General features: G+C 42.0%; 1 protein-coding gene across 4 annotated transcripts in view; it reads right to left on the reverse strand.

Annotated features, from left to right (window-relative positions):
* CEP112 (centrosomal protein 112) overlaps positions 1–27,045 on the reverse strand; it is a 161,917-nt gene that overhangs the window by 73,643 nt on the left and 61,229 nt on the right. For all 4 annotated transcript variants that reach the window (XM_058038779.1, XM_058038781.1, XM_058038780.1 and 1 more), the window contains exons 19-20: positions 26,550–26,657; positions 15,458–15,640 (exon numbers count right to left, since the gene is read on the reverse strand). In XM_058038779.1, the coding sequence (XP_057894762.1) occupies positions 15,458–15,640; positions 26,550–26,657 (291 nt within the window). The remainder of the gene's footprint in view (positions 1–15,457; positions 15,641–26,549; positions 26,658–27,045) is intronic.

A 27,045-nucleotide genomic window follows, 5' to 3' on the forward strand; every position in this document is an offset into this window, starting at 1 on the left:
CTAAGTATCCCACACAATACTCAGGTAGAGCAGGTAGGAATTAATTGGTACCTTTCCCACCCACCCCCCCAGAATTTCTGATGCTGAAACTGTTTTTCCCTTCATTGAACCAGCTTGGCCTAGACTGCCTTGTCCCGCAGTGACATGTATATTGAATACAAATCAGACAGCAGAGCTTTAAATCTGTGTTGCAGCTCTCATTTCCAATTCGAGAACTGTACTATAATCATAAGCTTCTGGTGGATGAAAGGAAATCAGCTCTCTGAATATTAGCTAATGCCACATTTGCAAGTCCTGAAGAGATCTGTGCTGTTTAAAAAAAAAAAAAAAAAAAGTAAAAAAAAAAAAAAAATAGATCATTTCTGGTGAACCTATATATATGAATCGCTTTGTACTGCTGGAGTGATAGAAGCGATGCCTGTGCTGGGATTAAACCCTTTTCATCATAAAACCTCATCTGGTTCCGAGTCCAAGTCCATCAAACCTTTTCCCTTTAAAGTCCCGCCTTTGATTCTACATCAATTTATTCAAACCGCAGCTGGGTGGCTGAAAACGAAAGGACAGCATCATTTAAACCAACCATGTTCCTAACTTGAAAGAAGGACTATAATTAAAAAAATGGGCATAAAAGAATGGAAATGGGATAATATTTTTTAATGGTAGTTCAAAGGCCGACAGATGTCAGAGCCTTTGAAGATGTCAGTACACTGAGCAAGGAGTTGCCATTAAATAGTTTGCCTGAGAGGTGAAGCAGCTTTTTAATGACTGAAAAAGCCCTTGCAGACACATCCTTGTGTTTTTAATTTGTCAGAGTTTCTGCAGTATTTTCTGATTAATGACACATGATTATAACTGCATAGCACACATATTTTTATACTTTGTTAAATGAATACTTTATTCCACATTCCTTCGGTGCCAGATAAAAACAGGAAAGCTTTACTACAGAGTCTAAAACTATTCAGATTGCTCAAATATTTATGGTAATTTGAGGGGATTGGCCAGATCCAGAGCTTCTATGTGTTGCTACCTTTTGTTCTTTAATGGAGCTATTACTACTGCCACCACAATGTGCATGCATTAAAGGAGCATGTGACCCAGTAATGCATTGTGCCCTTCTTGTGCCCTAAACAATCAGAGCTTTCATAATTCACTGATGAACAAAGTCATCAAATCAAAATAACATTTAGAAAAATCCTTGGGTTGATCCTGAACAATACAAACAATGGCTGCCAATGCATTGTAAGTGGAAAATAACTTTTCCAAGGGAAAAAGCATATTGCTAGGAAACATCATGTTCAGAAGAAAAACACCAATATTTAGAAATGCAGATAAAATCCCCATCTTGGGCTGAGAAGATGCTCCTGCAACATCCTTCATCTCTCTCTTAACATATGCAATTTTTTTCTATTTTCCCCACAAATGGAAAATGTAGTAGAGTGAAACACAGGGAAAATTTCTTTTGCTGCCAGGACAAAGCTCTCCCATCACTACAACAGCTTTTTGTGGAAGCCTGCCAAGCTGAGCAGGTACAGCCCAGGGACAGGTACAGGAAAAGCCAGCACTGTGTGCCCTACCTTGTATCACACCTCAGAGCATCACCCACGTGAGAACACAGTCATTACAAGGGAATTTGATTAATGTGCTGCTCCTTCTGCTCTTCCAGCCTACATTCAGCTTGTAATTGGATCATAAATAGAAATGTGATGGACTCAGCTGAAAGCCTGCAGAGATTGGAGGTGCTGGAGCAGAGCTTTGTGAAATGAGTTGCTGTTCTGCCCTGAATATTGACAGGATTTCATGAGTAGGAGCATTTGGCTCGTTGAAATCCATATCCATCAGGAATGTCTGTGTAACTCTCCCCTCGGGAGCCTCCTGGACACTCAGTGGATCTGCAGCCCTGAGCCAGGGCTGCTCTGCTGCCTGTCCCAAACACTGCTCAGTTATCCTGCTGCAAAAGCAAGCACTGCAAAGTTTGAAAGGGAAAAGAACGTGGCTGCAGAGAGAAAAAACATAGTTCTGGAATGGAATTCCCCCACATGAATTTATTGAATGGAAACAGAACCCTGATAGGAAGAAATGGTGAAGTTAGGATTCCACTATGAAGAACATGGAGAATTGGACCACTCTCAGCACAGACAATTGTAACCCCATTTCCAGCCTTCCTCCTTGAGTCCTTGCACAGTTACCTTCAAGGACAGTTTTAAAAAAAGCAAAACAAACCCCAACCTAGCACACATCATTAGACCACTTGGCTTTATCATGAATCTCATGTAGATTTGAAAACTCGCTAATTAACGTTACATTACACACTTCTGCCACTTTTCCTAGAAAACAAACAGCACGTGGGAGCAGGCAGGAAGCTGCTGAGCAGGATGGGATGGAGCAGGCCCTGGAACACCCCTCAATCCAGAGCAGAGCTCATTCCCTCTTCCATCCCCACCTCAGGGGTTGGACAGGTCCTGGATACCTGGTGGTGGGACAGGGACATGCTCTGGATGGAAGAAAGCAAAGGAACAAGATCTACACATCCAAAAGGTCCTTTGGTGTCATTGCTGTACAGAAAATCTGTTCAAAATTCAGTTATTATGTTGGCACTGTGGTAAAAATAGCAGAATAAAGTGTTGAATTTCAAGCAGTTACAGCTGAGCTGCAATGAAAACTTCAGAGAACAAAGAAAAGGCACTTCTCTAAGCTGTGGGACTTCCTACAGAATTCCAAATTAATTACACAAACTAAAGAAATGTTACTCACAAAAGATGCATCAGAATTCTGAATAAACATCATAAAATTCTTCTAAAATGCGAAATATCAGAAATATCAGACATCATGAAAATAATGTTTTGCTACAAGCCCCATAAAGCAGACAAAGCTGAGCCATTCAGACTCTATCCATTAGAGGGCAATAATACATATACACACACTCAGACACATATATACACACAAACACACTCCCTCATGTATCCCAAACTGATTTTAGCAGGAAAAAAATAAATATTTTCTGTCTAACATTACCAATGGTATATTGACAGCTTGGGTCCTGTTCCCTCCACTCCCCCTGCACTCCCCAACAACACCATCCAACAGATAAAAGGAACAATAACAAATTATTCTTTAAATTTGCTTTCCCATGAGGAAATCCCTGCAATACACAGCTTCAGAAGGCTTCCAGTCAGTTATTACCAAACTTGAGTACCAAACTGAAGAACCAGCATGTCTGGAAGCACGGCAATCATTACACGGCTCCCAAACTTTGAACAGACAAAAATGTTCTTCACGTGCTCATCTCCCACCTCAGACAAACACTTTTCCCTTTCCTTACAGTGCCACAAGAAGCTTTGACAGCAGCAGCCACTGCAGGCATGGCAAGGGGCCAGCACTCTTCAGCTGCCTCTTAGAGCCACAGACGAATCATGCAAGGGCATTTCTGGATGTGTTTTGATGTGATTTTTATTAGAGGCACTCAAAGGAGGCAGCTCGTGTGCTGTGTCTTCTGCTCTCCTGCTCCAACCACACCAACCCAGAGAGAAACCAGCTGATAAACCTTGTTTATCTCAGGTCCCCAACCTTCTGCTGCCCCCACTTGCAGCATCCCACAAGCACAATTATGGTACCAGCTCTCAGGGACAGCAAGTGTCTGTTGTTCCATGTTCTCACTAACACAACATGGACTCAGCCCCCCGAGAGGATTCCAGCAATACAAATAATTACCAGCAGCCCCTAAACTACTGCTTGTCAACATCTCATTAGTTACAGGACTGCTGGAGTTCACAGGGACACACAGGCAGCTGCATCAGTCACTTAATGACCAGTAATTCCTGTGAGCATCCACACTCCATTGATTTGTGTTTGGGGTGGCATTTTTCCCCTTCTGTTTGTTTGTGAGCTTTTTGCTTGTTTCTGTTTTGTTTGGGTTTTTTAAAAAACATATTACTCTGCAATTGGCAGTCCCTACTCCCTTAAAAACAGCACTTCAGGTAACAATGTCATCTATCAGCTTACTGCTTTCATCAGCTGCTGAATAAATATTAATTTAATATTAAACTAGAGGTTAAATTGAAGATCTGAATTTCGTAAGACCCAAGATGAAGGTGTAGAGTAACACACTGCTACCCCAGCCAGGACACAGGTGCCCTCCAACCCAGAAATCCCTAAGGATACCAAACACAGCAGCTTCCTTCAAATCTGCCAGTGTACTCTGTGTTTGCAGCAGCTGCCTTTCCAAAAAATCACTTTCTCCGCTGTTTCTCTTTTCTAAACTCATTTTACAGATGCCAACACAGCAGAAAGCGCAGTCTACAAAAGGACTCAAGCTGTCAGAGGTAACTTTAGAAGAATTGTATCACCTGTGTGGAAGATGGAGTTCACTCTTCGTGGGATTTTCAGATCTGTTTCAAGTGAAAACACTGTGTCAGAGGGTTTTGTCCCTTTTTTTAACTTTTTTTTCCCCTTAAACTACCTTAGTGATGATTTTATGAACTCTGAAGAACAAGTCTAAAACCTGAAAATGGAATATTCATGATCAGGACAACATTTGAGGGGTCAAAAGTAAAGTTTTCTTATTTGTGTTATTTCAGGAGGACTTTCAGACACACGAATACAAATGACTCTGAGATATGTAATTGCAGTTTGAAATATATTGTTTTCTCCATGAAACAGAAATCTACAGCACCCCTGACATCGATTCCTGTCATTTTGTCATGATAAACACTCAGGTATTAAGTACCTTCCACATCATGCACCCAGGCATGATTCCAATTAGTGCTGAATAGAAGACAAAATGTCACCTTAATAAGCTTCAATTTGCAGAGGCTTTGAACACTGGATGATATCATCACTTTGCCAATCATTTCTTGTACTTTGGCTGCCTTTTTTCCATCTCACCCTCCCTGTCAAAAGGAAGTCTTTCAAATCCACAGAAAGGGAAGACATGAACAACGTCAGTCATTGGTGTGACTGAGCTAAAAGATCCAAAAATGACTCCCCAATACATCAACAGAGAACTATGATGTGCACAATATTCCCTCAAAGCTAATTTGCTGCCAACATGTAGAGTAATTGAGGGAAAAAAGTCTACTTTAAAGTCATACTGTGAAAAATATTTTCTTGCATGAAATCAACACTAAAGACCTTAAATCACTGTCACAGTCTGCGCCACTCATTCAAATGAAGAAACAGTTTTTGTTCAGGTAAGGTGACAATCATTTCTTCAAAGGTGACTGGGCTGAGCTCCATACTGAAAATAATCACTGTGCTTTAAAAGAATGGAGTTTATTTCTAGTTCGTTTCTTAAGAAAAATATTTTCAAAAGGAAAAATGAAAATTGCAGAGCAGGTATGCACAGTTCTGTGAGCTGAAATGTCTGAGGCCAGCACAAGCCCACAGCCCTCAGCTGAGGACTCACGATGTTTTCTCTATCTGGAATGTCCCCAAGTGCAGAACCTAAAATCCCTGCTCTTATCTAGGTGTGAGGGAAAACAGAAACACCAAATGGCAGCAGAACAGACAAGAGATAATGCATCAGGATGGGAAGTGTGGAGCGATACCAAGGCTCACACGGGCTCTGCAGGGCTGTGCCAGGGCAGCTGCTCCTGCCTGAGAGCCCCAGCTCAGAGGTGGGGATGGGAATGGGCTCTGCTGAGCTGGGTCCCTGCAGGAGATGCTCCCAGAGCACACAGGCAGTGCTCCACGGGCTGCACCACCCAGCTCCAGCAGATTCCTGGCACTGCACTGTGCTGTCCCATCTCCCTGGCTTGCACATCCCACAGAACCCAGCCAGAAGCCCTTTGCTGGCTCCTCTTTGTCACCAATGGCTCAGAACTGGCAGAGGACACCCCCAGCCCACCTTGTGTGGGATAAGATATGCCCAGAGTCCATGTTCTGGTGGGAAATGATTAGATCAGGGTTATTTCCAGCAGATTCCTGGCACTGCACTGTGCTGTCCCATCTCCCTGGCTTGCACATCCCACAGAACCCGGTCAGGAGCCCTTTGTTGGCTCCTCTTTGTCATCCACAACTCAGAACTGGCAGGGGACACCCCCAGCCCTCCCTGTGTGGGATGAGGTGTGCCCAGAGTCCATGCTCTGGTGGGAAAGGGGCTGGAGCAGCTCACAAGGGCTGGAGCTGGGAGCACACACCAGGGATGGCACTGGGGTGGGAGCAGGGCTGGAGCTGTGCACAGCATTTGGCTGCCCCTCCATGGGATGGGACAGCAAATTCCACACTTCTGAGGCTGCAATGACTTGGAGGAGGTGCTGGAGAGGCCGGGGTTGGGCCAGTGGGGAAACAGCTGCAGAGATTTTAGTGGTGAAACACTCGAGGCTGTGTCTGTGCCAGCAGCATCATCCCAGCCCTGCAGGAACCCACCAAGGAGACCTGGGGCTTGTCCCCCTTGCAGCTCCTGTCTGGGAAACAGAGGAAAACCAGAGGAGGCTCCCATTTCTCTTCCAGGCTAAAGCAGCATGTGGAGGAACAGGCAGAGCAGTGGTGGGGCACTCAGGGCAGTGCAATTTGCCATAAGCATCTCAGCTGCAATTTGTTACTGGTTTTCCCCTTGAAGGTTCCTTTATAAGACTTTAATGTGGGAGCGTGCAGAGCTGTATGGATGGGCTCATATTTCTCAGCTGACATATCTTCAGCCAAAGTATGTCAGCTACAGGAGAAGGCAAGGCTTTGCACTGGCTCTGGGATTTCTTCTTCCCCCATCAGAAACCACATAAAAGAAAAACACAAATAAATCAGCTCTCCAAAATCGCTATTTATTACCTCATCATGAAACCATCTACTGGACCCTGCAGTGGTATTGAGTAATATCATTACTTAAACCATAAAGAGGTTGTATTTATTACTCAAAATTGGGAAAATTAGCATCCATATGGATCTTATTGTTTTACGAGCAGTATTGCTGCCAAAACAAGTGGTGTTAACATTCCAAACTACAGATTGTCACCATTTCTCACCCAGTGTCTCATTCTTTCACTTGGTATTTAAAATACCTTTGAATTGAGGAACTGAGCAGATCATAGAGTCTCTCCTATCAAGATATATATCATTTAACAGCAAGACTACTGTTCAAAACTTGATTTATGGTGGCAGTGAGTGAATGGAATTAACATCTGATGACCTAAGGAAGAGAGACTAAATTGATTTTGGATAATCTTCCTTTAGAGAAGGGATTAGAGAAAAAAAAAAGCACACTCTAAGAAATTTAACTACTTAATTTGCAATACATAGCACCTTAGTAGGTAATCACAGACAGGACACCCTAACCTACATCCCTGGAAAAATGATGGTGTAAAAACTCCATGAAATTAATTTCTAAGCACGGGAAGCACAAAAGGGTCACTGGGAAACAGCAAGCTGGATAAACCAGGGCAAGGCAGGCTTCAATAAAGTGATTGTCTCCTGCAGTGGAAGGGGAGAAGTGTCAGAGTAATTTATGATTTAGCAATTTTGATACAGACTTTGCAGGGTCTGTACAGTCAAAACTGAAGGGACACAGACTGGAGGGATGAGCAGAGACCTCTCTCCAGTGTGAGCAGAGAACTCACAGGGTTTGAACAGGAGGAGCCAAGACTCAGCCAACAAGTGGCACTGACAGAGCTGAACACCTGCTCCAAAGCCCTGCAGGATGGACACAGTGACCTTGCCACACTGTGGATGGCATTTCCTGGGGGAGCAGCCAGTGTGCAGAGCAGGCTGCCATCCACAGGGACCTCAAACCCTGCAAGCTGAGGGGATGGACCACCAGGACCTGCAGGGAGTTCACCAAGCCAGGTTTGCTCAGCCTGGAGAACTGAACACCAAAGAGAAATCAATCTGCTGTCTCCATAAGGAATTGTGGAGAGGACAGAGGCAGATTCTTCTTGAACCTACAGACCCAACTTTTAACAACAGATACTCCAGCTGCACATCCAGGAGAAGGGATTTCACACTGGATTGGTAAAGCACTGGAGCATTTGGCTCAAGAAGGCTGTGAAATCTCCACCAGAGCAGGTTTTTCAAAACTCAGCTGGACTTGGCCCTGAGCAACGTGATGTGGTTTTGAAGTCAGACCTGCTTTGAGCAGGAGGTTGGGCACGGTGACCTCCAGAGGTCCTTCCAACCCAAATTATTCTATGATGCTGTGAAAAAACTCCAGAATGAATGCTGGTCTCCCATTAGAGGATGTCCCTTCAGCACTCAGGGGAACCTTTGAAGTGGATGGCACTGCTGTTTTCCAAATTGCTGCACTTGTTCTATGGACTAGGAGAAGACAACTTCCTTTTATTCAACACCTGTCTCAAACACATTACAAGGTAACACAAAAAAAGCAATTTTCAAAAGAACTAAAAACCATTAATAAAGTTGGGAGCAAGCATTCCCTCCTCTGTGCAGCAGACATTTACTGAATTTGTTTAGTTGTAATATTTGGAACAATCCAATATCACAGAAACTACACTTTGAAGACTTGGACACAATTGGAAGTAATATCAAGAAGCAAATTCAAAGCCTGGTTTTGCTCTACACCAATTTTCACATAGAAAGCACAAGCTCCTTCAATCAAATCTAAGGATCAAGAGATGAATCAAATCAAAATAATGAGATTTTATTGTAAATCAATCATTTCTGCAGACTAACACAGCATTTTTGCCTCTCTGCTTAGAAATTACATCACACCACCTCAAATGCTGCAGTTACTACCTGTTTGTACATGCACCTGTTTGTACTTGATCATTTCTGATTTCAGGATTCCTTATTGTAACTTTAATGTGAGAAATGATTTCACACCACGCACAGCTTATTGTCTATTAGTGTTAATCACTCCTTGCAGCCATCACACACAAACCCTGCCTGCAAAGCCACACCTAGTGAATGTGTTAAAACCTGCCATAAAGATCCTTTACACCTCACTGACGAGTAAAACCGATCTCACTTCTATTCAGAGAAATTAAACTACGTTTATTAACATCTATGCAGGGAATAATAATTTCTTCCTAATCAGGGAGTGCTGGTATAAAATAAAATTATTGTCATATGATCTACACCTAGCCCCTAGATGAGTGACATTATACACTCCACCTTCAGCTGCCAACATTTAAAACGAAACAAAAAAGAATATAAAAACACTGGTTGCAATGTTATAATAATTACCAGATATATTCAATTTCATATCGTAGAAACAGAAAGTCCATTTTGCTGAAAAGAACTCCATCTCAGATTCAGAGTTCATATTATGTGATGAGCTAGTTTCTATGGCAACTGCTTTCTCTTTTACATACACCGTAGACAGCACAAAATGTCTGTTGTCTCCTAAGTTAACTTAACATTTTTAATCAGCAGATGACAATTTGTGCACTATTATGTATGCCTTCCAAAAATGTCTTTTAAGTATTTCAAGTGCTGGGCTGACTGAAGTATAAAAGGAAAGAGTCAAGTCACACCTCCCGCCCCAAATTCCTCACAATCCAACTTCAGTTCTAATGAGGAGAGTGAGAGGCAAGGAAAAACAGTGGAGACATCAGAGGTGATCTCCCACTATGGCACAAGGACACTCTGAAGGGTGCATGAGGTGAGGAAGTGCCAGATGTTCACAGCTGGACCAACAGGTGTTGGAGAGGAGTCCCAGCCCAGCAGCTCCATCAGAGTGGGACACAGGAACACAAATGTGCCAGGGTGGGATCAGCTGAGCAGGGACAGCGATGTGCTCAGGAGACCCAGCCCCTGATGGAGAGAACACTGAGCCTGCCCTGCCTGCTCCAGTACAGAGCAAAGGCTCCTTTTTAACTCTTATCTCAAAGATTATCCCAATGCTGCAGCCCAAACCCTTCCCACAGCTCCCCTGCATTCACTCAAGTGAAAACTAGCTCTGTGGGTTCACAGTATTTGAGTATTTCCACAAGGAACTCTTGAATTTGACCGTTTCACAGCAATGCTGTGAGTGAAAGCCCAGTGTGAACATCTCCTTGAACACAGCACCAGATCCCTGATTTCAGCAGATATTCCCCATCAATGGGATCCACGGCAGCCCTGAGTCAGCAGACTGTGAACAACAACCAAGGAAAACCACACAAGTGCTGCAACAAATATTTGGTGCTTTAAATACTTTACATCAACAGTCATGTTCACGATCCTGAGCTGAGTGGTGGTAAATTAAACATGCTGCAATATAGCCAAAAGCTTTTGTTTGGGAAAGGCTAAAAGGGAACGGCTGTCTGTCTACAGGAGTCTGACTGGCAGCCCAAGAGCCCCTCTCCAAGTAAAATACAACAAACAAATATTTAGATTGCAACTCCAGGATTCAGAGTGGCTGCAGAGAAAGCCTGCATTACAAGCAGTGCATCTCTTCTCATGCCAAAGACATCTTCTGCTAAGAAAAGGAAAGGAAGTAAAAGAAAAAAAAAGAGTAATATAATTTATTTACTCCAAATTGTAAACAGAAGTGACTTCAGTAGCACTGTCAGCATCTGAATGTTTCCCAGGCTACCTCTATCTGTACCCTCCAAATCCCCTCAAGCAAATTGCTTCCACTGATACTGGGAGAATAACCATGTGGGAAATGGTATCTGGAGATATTCAACCAATTACATGAAGCAGAAGAGTTGATCAGTGATTTACCTGTAGGTAACAATAGGTTCTTTCAAATCAAAGTTGAAGAGAGTCTCCCATTCTGAGAAAAATGCTCCCCAAATCCTTCTTATTAATTAGTGCAGTACTGCAAAGTGATTGTTGCAGCAGTATTTGCATAGGGGCAGAAACTGGGCATGAGTTGGGGATTTAGCTATCACTAAACAAGTAGGTAATGTCTCTACTGGGTTTTTTCCTGTATTTTCTCTTGTCAATAGTTGTCAGAGCTCTGCAGCAGACACACAGCAGCACAGCCACCCTTCACAATTTATGGAGCCAAGATCAATGTCCTCTATTTCCACCACTTGGTTGATACACTAATTATCTACACAGAACCACAAACATATACCAAGAGCCTGCTGGAATGAAATAACTATCATTGCTGGAATGAAAATAGTGATTGCTACTGGTTTTTTATTTTAACTCCACAGCCTCAAATTAATTCAGGCAAAGCACTAGCTGCAGAAAGATTGTTGATCCCACGTGCAAAGAAAGAAATTTCCAAAGAGGAGCCAGAAAAGAATGGGATGTGCTGTACATGGGACACCAGAGGAGGAGCCGCTGATTTCTGAGAAGGGAAAGCAAACCTGCATGGTAAAGGCCAACGGGATTATGGAAAGTTCACAAAGCAAGAGAGGAAAAAGGAATCAGATCCTTCAGCCATGGGATAACAGCTTATTAACTCTTCTTAGCACCTCCAGCCTGTTTGTCGGGGTTTTTTGTAACAAGCTCCGCTCTCAATGTTTGCGTCCACACCGCTTCAGAACTAGTCAAGGCTTTTCTTTCCCAACCAATAAGGGTTTCTTGAGAGCCCCAAGACACCCCAAAAGAGCAGTGATCTCTTAGAGCAGCCTCATTTTTGAGAGCACAGCCATTGCCTGTTAAAATGAAACACCGTGACATCAGTGACACGCGCGGGCAGAACGTGCCCGAGCGCTCCAGCTGCTCTTGACCCAATTACGACTGGATGAGCACAGTGGCCTGGCCAATTATCTCAGAACAGAACCTGGAAAGAGGATTCAGCTTCCTCATGGAAACTTTCTTTCCTCTCCTTCAGTGCCAAGCGCTGTATTTGATGTTACAGGGGTACATTTTATTTCTTCTTCTTGCCCAAAGGTCAACGGTGGAAGAAGGAGCAGGAAAATGATCCAACTCTGCACAGCAGCTGGAACATGGAAGTCTTTGAGCTGGTTGAGGGCACGTGGCAGATGCTGGGGAGAGGAGGACATTCAAAGGACAAAGGGGAAATATGAGGGCACAACTGGCACCGCAGACACTCGGCCCCTCCGCTTCAGTTATTAAAATTTCCTAACCTTGCTATTTCATTCCACCAAGCAAACTGGATATATATTTTGTGACCTGAAGTCTTGCTTCAGAAAATCACTGATTCCATAGCAAGACTGCTTCTATTAAAACAAAGAAAGGTCTCCACCATGCAAGGAGCTCCCTGTTTCGTGAACTGATAGATAAACTAAAATTACTTAGGGAAGTGCGGAATGTATGAGCAAACTTAACAATGCTCCTAAAGAAAATCCAGATATCTAAATTAAATAGAAGTAGTGATTCAAAACTTCCCATTTAAAAAAAAACATAATCCTGTGTGATTAGCTGCTGTTTAAAGAATAACAACATGATGGCAGTTCATAGAAAACACAGGATTTAAAAGCCTACGAGAACACAGCATGGCATAAAAGCCTTTGTACTGCTTTGACTTTTATTGACCTACAAGTCAATTTACTCCTCCCCAAGCATTACAACCCCAGGTGAAAAAATCAGAGCAAGACTCCTAAAAATGGAGAAATCCAGGCGGAATGCAACCGTTACCCAGAAATTTATCATCAACACAAAAGGTGATACGCCTCAATCAAATTCCTTTCTTGGAAATATATATTAGACTTACGCTTCACAAAGAAACAATATTGTTTTATATTTAATTAATATCTGGCATGGCACTCAAATCTTAATTTTTATTTTCTAGTTGAGATTAAAGCCTTAATAAATTTATTTATATTTGAATAAAATCTAATTGTTTTGTATAGTGTCTTTCACACCTACATGAAAGTAGAGACTTTGGATATGCAATAAAAAAACTAAATTAATCTTTACAGTATTAAAAGAAATTGATCTGCAGTACTCAGTCATAGCTGTCTTCAAGAATATAGTGAGAAATACATATTTTAACCACATATATTAAGAAATACATATCCGCTACTCTTTCATATGGAAAAGGATTTAAGAAAGACTTCCAGTGAATACCTTTAATAATGGTGCTTTCACATCATTCACCCAACACTGAGCAGATAGGTCCTTCAAACCAAGCTACTCATATGTGATTAACACTAATTATTTAAATTTTTCAAATAACCAACCCAGCAAATCCACTTTTCATTTCGCCAAGCAAAATGGCCTCCGCTCCTATTTCATCTCACCTTCGCTGCAACACAAAGCACTCCTAAAAATTACTGCTGTCAAAGACAGTTCCAATTTAACAGGTTTTTAAAATGCAGTGTTGTTAAACAGCCATTAAATGAGTGGGTTACCTTTGTTTAGAGCCTGATAAATGTTTCATAAAGGATATTGGCCATTAGTCACATCAGATGTTCAAAACACGCATTTTTAGTAAACATATTTGAAGATTTAAAAAAAAAATTATAAAAAATCTGGGCTATAATTCCATAAGAAACACCAGTATTGTCTGTTGAGCTCAGTGCAAAGACAGGGGTGGATTTGAATACAAAGACCAGAGGAAGAAACGAAGAGCAATTTATTTTCCCAAATGGAAAAATCTGCATCCTTGAAAGCTGGGAGAGTCTCACTAGAATTTAAACAAACAACAGCTCTTCTTGTCAAAGCAACTGCCTTTTCTTCCCTGATTTACATGTCATTCTCATGGCAGCAATGTTGAAATGACTGTACAGGGATATTCAAACTACAAAGAAAAGCTCTGTAAAAAGGCCAAACTCTGCTTTTCAGCCTGTTCAGATTCCCGCAATAGCTGTGAAAATTCCCAGCTTCCCACAGAGCACCTGTAGTAGCATTGTTGATCCCCCTGCAAACAGAAAGCACAACGAAACTTTGGGCTCCAACCTTTGCCAGAAAGGACCCCCAAGAGCACAAACCAGAGCTGGACTTAGAGACGCCTCCCAATTCTCAGGATTTGCTAAAGAGAGTCCCTTTCTTTTTGTATCCAGTGTTACAGGGCAACAGGGGAACTGGGATGGGCAGTGGTGTGTAGACAGAATAATTCTATATTTTTGTTCATTCCAAAACTGCCTTCTTTTAACATGGGAGTTACAGCTCTGCCTTTGTCCGCAAAAAATATAACAACGGCAGAAATGCAGGTGAGAGGAGGCTACAGTTCTGAAAAGACACTCGCATACAGATCCAGAGCTGAGATGAATCTGTCTTGGGCCAAAAAGAAAAAATGCAAAGATGAAAACCAATCCCTTGAACCATTTAAGGCTTTGTTCGCTCTTACAATGCAGCGGAAAATAAAAGGCGAGGTTTAATTTTTTTTTTCAGAGGCCACCTGAGTATCCCCTGCCCAAGTGTTCTCACAAAGTATATCCCGTTTTCATTGGAAAGCCACAATGGTGGAAATGGAGAAATAAGTCCTGGCTTTGCAATATACCTCTCAACCTCCCCCAAGAAGCCGTTTGCTTCCTAATGGACTTCCTTAAGCCAGATTTCGATAGTCTGAGCCGTACAAAGTAAAAAATGAATTGATTTCAAAAGTCAATTTACAATTCAGTTTCATTTAGCTCCATTGGAGGTGTTAGTAAGAGCCACAGCCGACCAGTCTACAGGAAAGTAGAGTGAAAATGCCTCTTAGTCTGAGCCTAACATCTCCTTGGGAAGGTGATGGTGCGCGGAAAACGTGTCACTAAAGATGCTTCACCAAAATGTCCAGTTTGGGTATAAAATAATCCGTGCGTGATAAGCAATTCTAACGCTGATCAGGAAAGATAATTTTCTGTAAACTCTTTAAACTAGAAAATCACCTTAGTTTTTAGAATATTGCCATTGCAGGCCTTTTTAATAAAGGGTCTTAGGAAAATATACCACGCCGCCCTTACAAAATACATTGAAAAAAAGGCAGGAAGATGGTTTTTGAAGTGAAAACTCATAAAGATCATTTTCCATGCTGACAGTGTGCATTTCATCCAGAAGTTTGAAGAGTCAAATGCTACCTCAGCTGGGGGTTATTCTGCCAAATGGCTTCCAACAGTGACCACAGAGATGGAGGATGGGAGGGGTACGTGTGTGTAGGAAAATAAACCTGATGGTAAGCGACCCCAAACCCACATCATCTTATCAAACATCCGACACACGGAACCAAACGCACAATGCAAATCTAGAATACAAAAACTGAAACAAAAAAGACATGAACAAAAGGAAATAAAGCCATTTGTGAGTTACCTGCAGAGATTTAAAACAAAAAAAAAGCACACGAACGAAGCAGATATAATTCACATGGATTTGCCCAGGAAGAAGAAAAGGAGGGGTGAGTGTGAGGGCTGGGGGGGAAAAAGAACAGATACCTTTTTTTCTTAAACAAATCCATCATGAAAGAAAATGAGACAAGATTATAAATAGGCCGAGTTATAGCGCACCATGGGATTTTTAATCTGGCTACCTGTGGTTTTTGCAGTTAAAGCCCTATTCAGCAGTAGGAAGGGAGGGGGGAAAGCGGAAAAAGAAAAAAAGAAAAAAAAAGAAAATCGAAATCACGTTTATGTGCCAGTTTCGCAAATGCTCCCCCAGCGAGCACCACCAACAATGCTGGCAAACAGGAAACACTCATTATCAGCAATTTCTAATAAGCGGGCGCCTTTCAAGCGTTATTGATCGTTACCTGGCCGTCTCGCTTCCTGCAGTCCTGAGTTTGGCTCTCGTGCTCTGCCATGGCAGCGCGAAGCTGCTTCTCCAGTTTCTCCATCTCCCGTTGATGGTCTCGGACCAGGCATTCGTGCGCTGTGTTGTGCTGCTGGAATAGGTGCGTCTTCTCCTGTTCATGCTCCAGCTTCAGCTCCACTATCTGATTGGACAGGGAGGAGTACAGTTCATCAATAGAACATCCTTGTCGTCATGACAACTCGTCTACAGCTTAATTTCCCCCTTAATTTCATCAAGTTGGCAATTTTATTTTTACGTCACTATTACCTCACCTCTTAAAAAGCCACCGTTAGCGTGACAGAATTCCTCCAGACAATCCCAACAATGGAGACAACCGAGCAAATCCAGCGCATCCTTACCCAATTTGTTGGTACAAATGTCGGAAGCGTACGAAAAAATAATATTAAAAAAAAAAAAAAAAAAAAAAAGGGGAGGCATTGTCGCATTGTGTGGCGGGTGCCCCCGTATCCCGCTGCTGCTCCTCACTCAGCAGGACTGAGGATCCTAAATGGTTAATAGGCAGCCTGCTCGCCCCTTCGCTTAAGTATACACACACACAACCCCCCACCCCAGCAATTAAAGCTTTGCAAGAATTCTTTATGATTTCCAAAGCGAACGCTCTTCCTGCGATATTCCTCAACGCTGGCGCATAGAGTTGTCTTTTTTTTTTTTTCCCCTTAAATAAAAAAAAAAAAAGAGCAAGAAAATTATAAAAAAAACAAAGCTCTATTATCCCGTTGTCAGCTACGCTATCCCAACATAAACAGATGTATGTGTTCCAGAAGGGCACCTGCTGTGCCGCAAGCTTGCACCATGATTTCATAAGAAGCCCTCTATTCTCAGGAGCCGTTCCCAGTCCGCACCACACTGGATGCTGTGACCTTGGCCACTCTTAGCCTCTCCCCGCTTGCCTGAATGGCAGCCTGAGACCAAGGGCCTGGTTGCTGCAGCTTTGATATTAATCCTCCCGCCTGCGCACAAAGGCACCCTACCTGGCCTGCACACTGGAGCGGCCAGGCCGCCTTTGAAGCAGGTGATGAATAGGGACGGCAGGAAGCCGCTTCCCCACTGAACTCCGGGCCACACAGCTGCTAAGAACAGTCACTTGGATTTTTCTTCAGTTTTGGTGGATTTCGGAGAAGGAGGAAGGGGGGGAAAGAAGAAAAATAACAAAAAAAAAAAAAAAAAAAAAGAGAGAAATCTCTTATCGTGAACATGGTGGGGTATTTTCAGCATGAGAAAGGAAAAAAAGAGCGGACGGGAGGAGCCGCTGTGTGAGCGCCGAGAGCGCCCGGCACCTTATCTTAAAGCTGTAGCATTCAATTCTGGAATCATATCAGCTGGTTGTTCGGCTTCCGCGGGGAAAATTTGAAGCTAAGTTAAAATAATTTTTTAAAAAAAGGGCATTTTCTCAAAGTGCAGATCAGCGTGTTGCAAGCTTAAAAGGGAAACGTGCCGTCCATGCTGTGGTTGGGAGCATCCTTCCACAAACGGAGCGAGGAGAAGAGCAGATGCAACACTGCACGGTTTAACGTATCTACATTATTTAATAACACTAAAGAGCTCATTAGGAGGTGCCTCAAGTCCCTGCAGGGGTTAACCCCTCACACTTTCCAGGCTGGGCCTGGAATCCTCACACCAAGTTCTTTACGCCAGGTTTTTGCCCAAGGTTTCTGTACAAACCTGGCTTCTCTTGGATGCTCGCGGTGTCCATCCTGTGCCTAAGAGAAAAAGCTGTTGCTCCCTAAAATAACTGTAGAGCCTTTGCCTGATTTGGGAGAAAAAATGTTCAGTGTTCCTTCATAAATAAGACCTGATTAAAAAGTAATCGTGTCAACAGGAGAGGCCTTTCCCTTCAAACATTTTGCTGTCTTAATTATTGGGTTTTCAGCTGGTTGTTCCATGTAGGTCTGGGTTAAGGCAGTTTGCTGTGGAAAGCTTCAGTTATTGGAGATGTCACTTTTTTGCCAGAAGACAGGGCAGCAGGCAGGGAATGTGACCCAGAGGGAGCAGGGAACACATCCTGCTTCTCCAGCTCTACACCTTTATCACACCAACCAAAGTAAATTGTTTTGGTTAGTAATCTCTTCACTTCCAGCATTTATAGACACAAAGATTTTAATTGAATAGATGGAATGAGCTAAAGGTCCTTCAGTAGGAGGGGTGTTCCCTCAGCTCATCCATGGGAAGAGAAAGAGTGGTAGCATGAGGGGAGGTGCTTTACAAGAGGAAAATTTGTTGAAGAAAAATTTTAAAACCCTATTAATTTAAAGCTACGTATTCCACATGATGGATTTGGTTTGGTACTTTAAGATGTTTCTGGAAGGGAGCGGAGGCGGAGAAACAGGAGAGGAGAGAAAGGATGAGGACCAGAGCATTTTCATCCCTCAGAGGCCTCCACACCCATCTTCCCTAATGAATATTAGCAGGTATTCCACATTCCCAACCAACAAATAAAGAGCACAAAGTGACTGAGCAGCCATTCCCTGCCCTGGTGAGCACTCCCTGAAGCTCCTGCTCCCCTCAGAACTGCTGCCAAGCACTATGGCTTCCCTTCCACTCCTCCCTCTCTCATTCTTGTATTTTTATTGGGTTGTTTTTTAAAGGAAAAAAAAATTATCATATACCAAAAAACGGAAAGAGAAAATCCATGCTGCTTTTCAGCAACAACAGGACTTCATCACAGGAAACTGCATGAAAATTGTATTAATTCTTCACAAACCAGACAGATTCTGTCTCCTCTTTGAGGTAGAGAGAGCCTTTATGAATGATATAACAAAACCACCTCCTTCAAAAATTCTGTCATGTGGAGATCTTGCTGCATCCACCCCTTGATGCTGAGCACTTCATCAGATCACATTCAAGTGTCTGCTCCACTCCAGCACTTCAATGTCCAGGGACAGGCACTGCTAGGTGCTATACATTTCAGCCAGACAAGCAACACGACGCTCACAATGGGCATTAGGGGCGAGGCTGAAAGGAAACATTCATTAAATAATCGTGTGTGCCCTATTACCATAATCACAGGGCATTCATTGTGCCTTGGATGTTTCCTCGTCTTGTTCTCTCAAAGATGAAAATCTCTCATTCCCTTCCCTGTGCATCTGCTCCTGTCTCCAGTTATGGCCTGGACACAAAATCAAGCAGGAATGTCTGTCTGACCTGAGAGAGCCTATCTTACCACTGCTGTTATAACACAAATATTTTAAAATTATGATCTCTTCTTAGCTGAATTCTTCATTTTTTGTTTCCACACAGTGTGACAGAACACCATTCAAGGCAACAGCCAACAGGTGATTTACTAAACTGTCATCAGAACTACACTATTTATTTTAAACTCTGCTTTTAATGACACTATTTCTTCTAAATTTAGATTTTAACCAAAATTTAAACTTCCTTATTCTTGCAGAGAAAAGGATGTTAAGAAGAAAACAAAACTCTTAACGAAGAGCTAAAAAAGATTAATGCAAGAATATTGACAGTCTCTTGTTGTTCACTCACACAAAAAGATGCCAAACAAACCTGGCAGCGTGGTTTGTGCCCAGGCCAGTGACAACTCAGCTGGTGAACACAGGCAGATGGAACTGCACTCGCAAGGGGAGGTGCTTTAGGACAATTTGTTAAAACAAGAGACAGTCTAACACAGAGCCAAGGTGAAATCCTGCTGCTGCTAGCACGCCTGAAGAACAAAGATTGACAATAAACAGCCCACTGATGGCAGGAGATGTTTTCAGAAGCCAAAGATTTGTAATTTAATCAACACCAGCAAATACCTTTTGAAAGTCTCTAATTTAGACAAGGTCTTCTACTACCCAGTTTTTGCTTTTACATCACATGCTAAGTTTAGGCTTTTCAATTTTAGAACAATTTCAACTTGTTCTCAAGAACAAGCACGCCTTTGAAATTCTTTTTAGAGTCCCCAAAGGAGGGAAAGGAAATTAGTTAGCTCACTACTTCTTTGAAAAATGTAACTGCTACAATAAATATTTGACACCAAAGTATGAAAATCCATGTAAATTTATGTCCGCAATTCCAGAAATATTTTAAGTAACACCTATATAAAATATGGTTTTGCAAGGCAGGATGATTTTACGAGCACTGTTTTGGCATGACTGAACTGAGGGCTGGAGAAGCCACCAATGTATTGCACGTGTCACTGAGCTAAATTCACTCTGCAGCACACCTACAGCACGTCTGCTTTAAGCATTTCCATCCTAAAATAATTTAAGAGTTTGAAAATCAGGTTTTTACATGATTACCCTGCCCCAGTCCCTGCCCAGGCAAGGCACAGCACATGATCTGTCCCCAAAGAACAACTCCAGCAAAATGGAGCATTTTGTGTCTCCTAAGCCTATCAATAAACCTGCATGTTCCATGAGGATATGGGGATTACCCATCCCTGCAAATGCTGCTGCTAAAAGCAATCTGATCTAGCAGCCTGGAGGAGTGACTGCTAATCATGTTGGGGTCTGGTTCAGCATAACTTTGGGCAGAAAAGGAACATTTTCACTGCAAGTTAAGGGAGAAAACCAGAACAGAGCATCGTTGCAGCAGGTAAATTAAATGGATTTTAATTTACACTTTTTTGGAGGGAGATTTTTCTGTAAGTTGAAACATAAAGTCTCCCAAGATATAAGGGGTGCAATGAGCCAAGGGCAAATGGGACAGTGAAAAATACATTACCACACGTGGGGTACTGTACATGACTTTCTATTTCATTGCAGGCTGCAATAATTTAATTGGTATGACTGTGTTTTCTGTAATACTTACACCTTTTCACCAACCACTAATAATTCTTTTTCAACTGCAAACTAAGAATTGCAAGAAATTCTTTAAAAGAAACAAGCCAGTCTTTAGCCAAACTGCAGTTTGATTTATCCTCCCCTAAAATAATGCATCTGAATGGTCTCACTCTCACTATATAAAATTATATTCCCAATCTATACATTTTTACTCATAAAGGCTTTTTAGAATTTTAATATTTTTAAAGTATGAGCAGCACAAACTCCACCACAATCATTCCATCTTCCCAAGCTTCTGGCATGAGTAAATTTGGTTTTAAATCATAGAACCACAGAATTGTTTGGGTTGGAATGGACCTTTAAAGCTCTTCTGATTCCAAGCCCCAGCCATGGGCAGGGACACCTTTCATTGCCCCAGCTTGCTCCAAGCCCTGTCCAACCTGGCATTGGGCACTTCAGGGATGAGGAGTCCACAATGTCTCTGGGCAACCTGCGCTAGGGCCTTACTACTCTTATAGTAGAGAATTTCTTCTTAATATCTAATCTAAACCTGCCTTCCGTCAGCTCATGGCCATTGCTCCTTGTCCCATCACTACATGCCCTTGTGAAAAATCCCTCTCCAGCCCTCTTGTAACATTATACTGGAAATGGAGTTGCATCCCATGATTAAATCCAACTTGGTGCCACGACGAACATCAGGAGGTTCCTCCCCTTCCCTTCCCTCCCCAACCCACCCACACCCCCAAACCCATCGCAGGCTGCAAAGAGAAATATTCCTTTCCAACTAGCAGACCTTGAGCCACTGCAAACGCCTGTCTGCAGCAGAATTTGCTGTGTGCAGTCTTTGTTTAGGGATTCAGTTTATCCAAGGGCCTCCTCTGAACACAGAGCTGCCTTCCCAGCCTGGCTGCTTACCGCAGGCACCCGTTTGTGTTTCTGGAATCGCCTCCCTCTCCCTCCTCCCCTCAAAGTGGATTCTTTGACTACACAGGGAGCTCAGGCTTTCAACTCTGCATCACACACGGCTCAGATGCCTGAAGGAGACCGTGCAAATACCCATCTGTCTGGTTAACAATTCTGTAAACAGCAATGGCACCATGAGAAGATTTCCACCCACTCTTCACTTGGAGGTTAAATTCGTCTCCTTTTCCCATTTGTGAGTTTTAGCTATAAAGCAAAAAGTTGATGTTGATTGAAGAAACTATTCCTCAGATATTCTGCACAAATGGTATTCATCTGTGTCTTAGGATGGTTCAAAGGAAACGTTTATGCATCCTAGATTAATTTATTAAATGAAATTTATGCAGCTTGTTGCCGATGACATGAAAAATTTAGAGCTTCTACTAACGTGCTCATTTGGCCTCCTTGCAAGAACAGACTGTATTTCAATTATCTTCGAGTACAGACAAAGAGGAGAGGAACAAAGCTTTCCACAAAGACTCTCTCCTCACAACTAAACCAGCATACTAAAAATGGACTGTGGATCTCTGAAAATAAATGGCCAGGTTAATGCACAGCTAAGAAATGCTTGGGACATGGGTCTGTCCAAGGAACAGCAGATTTCAAACTGGGCTTTGCAAGTGTTTCCTTCACTTGGGCGGGTAGCAGATCGGTAAAAGAGAAGCTAAAAAACCAGAAAATTAAGAATGAGGCCAGAAGGGAAGCCAGAATGGAGGTGCAGTGGCAGGAACTCCTAACAGCACAAGGGTATGGGGACAAAGCGAGCTGGAGGTGGAGCTTGTTATCTCCATTAGTGTTAATTACTAAGTGAAGCCTTTGCCTGAGAGAACCTCACTCTTTTCTTTAAATTAACCTCACTAGAAAGTTATAAAAGACAAAAAGATCGACAGAATATTCTTCCTCTCCTCTCAATAACACTTTTCTCTGCTCCAGCACACTGCTAAAACAAGAACAGTGTCCCCAGCAGCACCTCAGATGTTGTCCTTGCTGCTGGCAGGTAACATTACAAACATGCTTTTTTCACTTTTAACCAGCTATTTTGCACTTCTTTACTTCACTTCTTTTATTATAAAAGGCATATTTAAACTTAACCACACCTTTGTCTTGCTGCCAACTTAAAGGCATTGTCTATTGGCTTGTCTTTAGCATGATTTCAAAGTGATTTCATTAAATATCCAGGAAAATATTTCTGAAGGTGTCTCTTCCCTATTTGGATTCATAGGACAAGATGACAACTCTAATTTCTTCATAACTTTTACAGAAGTCAGATCCCAACAATAAATGTCACAAGAAAGGATTTCCTGAGATACAGGGTGATTCTTCAGCTATCATGTAACAACTTTCCACTTTCCTATGGAAGCATGAATAATTATCTTTAAAGGGAATAAACACAGTTAAAGATGAACCAAATCAAAAGGATTATTTATATATTTAGGCTGGCATTTAATCTCAGAGTATGGCCATAATTCATCAGGTAACCTCATCCTGCTATCACAATAACTCAAATGGTTTGCTGTTGATGGAAAATAAAATTTCCTAGGCTTTGGCTCTCTTACTAATCTTGCATCTCATTTATTTCACATTCACTCAGTCACTTCAGCAACTGTTCACAGCAAACCATGGGTGTAACAGTGATCACAGTTATTATTAATAGTTTGGGGATTTTTTTAAAGGACAAGCTAATGTCATTTAAGCATTAGAATCACATTGAGTTCACTGGAAGTGTTCCATTCTCAACAATTTATGAAAATCTGCTTGAAACAAAGGTGTGTATGTACTTGAGTGTGCTGGGGAATGTCCCTGCATGAAGCCCTGCCCCATCTCTGCCATGGAACCACCACTCCCCACAAAAGATGTGCTCTCAGAAAGTGCTCAACTGACAAGGATATGGGAAAAAAACCAGCAAGTTCCTTAACTTTTCTGTCAAATTTGACTAAAATCCATTACTGGAAAGTCTGGGCACATGATCTTTCAAACATTTGGGCTCACAGAAGATGAACTCGTCAGAAACACTTCCCAGGTATTTTGAGCTGGATTGAGGATGTAATTAGAAAGTAGGGGGGAAAAATGAAAAAAAAAAAAAAAAAAGGGAGGGGGTGCAAAAAACCAAACAACCTTTCTTCCTGTGCTGACAGTGCCATAAAGCCCAACTACAGATACTGCAACCATTTCAAAGGCAGGAAAGGCTGAGGCCTTCACTGTGCTGTCCACTGGCTTTGAAGTGCCGCAAGCAGCTGCTCCCAGCAGATAGCAACTCTGGTGCTGCTGGAGTTATTTTTTTTTTTTTCTTCAAAATATACTTTCAAATCTAACAGCTGCAAGTAGAACAAAGTTGAGCTAAAGTATATTTAAAGAAGAAAAAAAAAAAAAAAGCCACCAGTTTCTCTCTCTGAGAGTGTTCTCAGTGGATACTTCAAAAGCAAGTGGCACCGAATCAGATGGAGCTGGGACCAGGAGGGACATGTGACAGCTGAAACCAAATACTGCTAGATCCAAAAGTTCCTTTTTGCTTTATTAATGGATTTGAGTGCATTTGAAAAGCTAATAAGATATTAAGTGCTGTGGTTTTTTTCCAAATTATTTTTGAAGCAAAGGATAAAGGTAAATAAGTATCAATGTATCGGGGTATTTGTTGTAATAAATACCAGATAAATATCAATGTATGTCTAATCTGCAGGCAGAGCAATCTTTCAGGCCCACAATGAACAGTCCATGTTCACACCAATATTTGTTTTGAAATCAGGATTCTAGTAGAGTCCTGTGACATCAACCATTCAGATAAAGCAGAGAAGTAAAACCACTGCTCCAAGTGCCTACACTCCCAAAATGTCTTTCAGATTGGGGAACTGGGTAACACATCAGTTAATTTGGTTCTTTATTACCAATCTGATTAAAATTATGGACAACTGAATTGTCCAGGTTGCCATTAGTGCTACCCTTGCCACTCACCATGAAAGCCAACAAAAAATAAATCTGTAGGGCAATTTCCCTTCCCTTTTGATGTCTAAACTTCGTTTTTTCAATTAGATTCAGACACTTGAGGCAAAACATCTCGAAGCAATCACTACATTTCTCAGGTAGCTAAAATATCCAGGTTTTTGGTTGGGTGTCTATTTCCAACTGGAAGTCTGCTGGAGCCCTGTCAAAATGTATCCCCACTTTGAATTCACTGCTCTATTTAAACACTTTAAATCAGAGTGGTCCTTGCCAAGTAACAACCAAAGAAATATGCAGTAAGACAAGGCAAGGAAAAGTCTGCTTTAAAAAATAGTTTAGAAGTTCTGAAGCATAAATAGAGAGCAGTGCAGAGAAACAGAAGTTGGAAGGACTGAAAGGAAATTTTAGGAGTGGAAGAACTGAGCTCATCCTGCTCCGTGGTGGGGCTGGAGGGGCTCTGTGCCTCCCAAAGAACCTCATTCCCACTGATAACCCCCTGCAATCTGCAGGAAGGGCCACGTATTCTTCATGCTCACCAACTTTCAAAGAACATTCCAGATGAAGGACAAAGAGGAAAAAAAATTTTAAAAAGGGCATAAACAGGATTCTACTGAAAATTCTTCTTAGGCTCTCATTGTTTAGCTGTTTAGGGCTGAAACCCTCGGGTTCCAGTGATGTCTCATAAAGCTTAGCTGTTCTTTCTTACAGTAAAAGCAGCTATCCTGGATAAAATAAATGGGAAGCAGTAAACATCTCAGTGAAAAAAGCTTTCACTGATGTTTACCACAACACCAGCATTGCTACAGAATAGATTCACCAAAAAATTTTTAACTCTCATATTAATTTCTTGCTTTGTGGGTTTTTTTGACACAGTCAAATAAAAGAAGACACATAAAACCAAACCATGACAATATGAGATATTATCATTTGCCTTTAGTGTGCAAAGTCAGCTGAATATTGGCAGAAAATTTTATCTATGGCTTGGTGGATATTACAAGGGACATTAAAAAATTACCATTTGTAGGTAGAACAGGAATGTTGTAACTCCCGATACACTGCAGGTTAGCATTTATCTCTACAGATTAAAATCTGGGATGGGAAAATGGGAACGAAGTATTTTAATAAATGCTTACTTGGGACTTTAAAGATGCACTACAAATTATGAGAACTGTAAAGAAAAAATGTGAGCCAACCATATCCCTAAAATGATGTGAAAACATGACTAAACAAAAAATTCTTTAATTGTCCAACTGACCCTGACACTCCCATCGTGCTCCTTTCAGCAAGTCCTTGACACACCAAACTTCCTCACCTTTCCTGCACAAATCCCCAGTATCTCTGACTATTTCTGAATCACTAAATGCAGGAATCATCATAAATAACATCTCCCAGTTAAGCTGAACACCTGTGAGGTGTCCCTCACCCTTCCAGAGGCCAGCGTGTCACCTCTGTCAGGTGGCAGCACAAGTGGTGACGTTGCTTTGATCTGACCCAACAAAATCCCTTCTGTTCCAAGAGCCACACACAAAACACACCATTGTTCCTCCCCAGCCCAGAGCAGGGGTCTCTCAACACCTACCGAAGCGATCTTGTTCCTAAATTCCCTGAAAAAGCCCCTTCCAGATGGGCCAGAGCAGGCCTGGCTCCAAAGCCAACCGCAGCGTTTCATCCTCTCACGGCACAGAAGATAAACAGAAATGAAACCACATTTCCCTGCTGGAAATGCAAGCTTAGATCCACACAACAACAGTGATAAGAGAGAACTTTCATGGATTAACCACCTCGTTCCTACAAAGTACTAAAAATCCCTTTTCAGTCCTTCAGCAGGTGTTACCAACAAAGGCCACTTTAATTTCATGACCAAGAACCAGCTCACACCGTGTCTGGTGCAGCTCCTCAGCTCCCAAATCTGTGCCATGCAATAATTTCTCTCCTTCTGCTTTCCCCCCCTTTACATTTCACAGCAGTACTGAACAAAACTTTCTTGTCTCCACCCAAACGTTTCCTGAGTATTTCCCAACCCTGAAATTACATTACAAAGAAGAAAATCACGTTCAGTGGGCCAAAACAAGCATTCATACGAACACTCCCCGTGTCAAAAATGATAAAAAGAATAAACTGCTGTTTCTTGACAAGAAGAGAAACAGATAATGTGCTAAATAATTGAACCTGGTGATTATGAAAATAGGTGTAAGCCTGGGAAACAATTTGAAAGAGTCAGAGGTACAAAGGGTTGTGAAGGGGAAACAAAAAGTATTTTCTGTGTAGAAAATACTACATCCCCCTCCAGCCCACCACAAACTCTGCATATCTATAAATGGTGTTTTTATAGGAAGGACAGCTACACACAGTGACCTACAGCTGCAGGAAGGGTGTTTTCTCCCCTCCACCTGGAGGAGCAAAGCAACTGACCTGTTGTTCATATCCTTTCTTGATCTCATCCAACTGCCAGGAGAATTCTCTGGCTTGCTTTTCCCGGAGCAATTTTGATCTGCTTAGATCTGCTTCAACCTCTGCCATCTACATGGGAAAAGAAAGGGAATATTTAATTTTTTTTTTTAAAAGAAAGGCATAGCTTGAAATGTTCTGACATTTCTACAGTTGTTTGTAAGCCATCAAAGAGGAGAATATCACTTGTTGAGAATGATAAAAACACCATTTGTATGTGGTGGAAATGAATATTCAGCCTCTACAGGATTATTAGTTACTCAAGGACACAGTGATCACTGTTGTGCCACTCCCTAATTACAAAGGACTGGCTCAGTTTTTCACTCAACAGTGCTGAATATCCCATCGAAATTAAGTGAATATTTTCTCTAGACACATTTAAGACTCAAATATATTTCACCTAAAAATACACAGCCTGTGGAAATTCAAGGGAAATCATGTGCGAGTCAGAGCATAAACT

Source organism: Melospiza georgiana, chromosome 21 (assembly GCF_028018845.1).
Source record: "Melospiza georgiana isolate bMelGeo1 chromosome 21, bMelGeo1.pri, whole genome shotgun sequence".
NCBI lineage: Eukaryota > Metazoa > Chordata > Aves > Passeriformes > Passerellidae > Melospiza > Melospiza georgiana.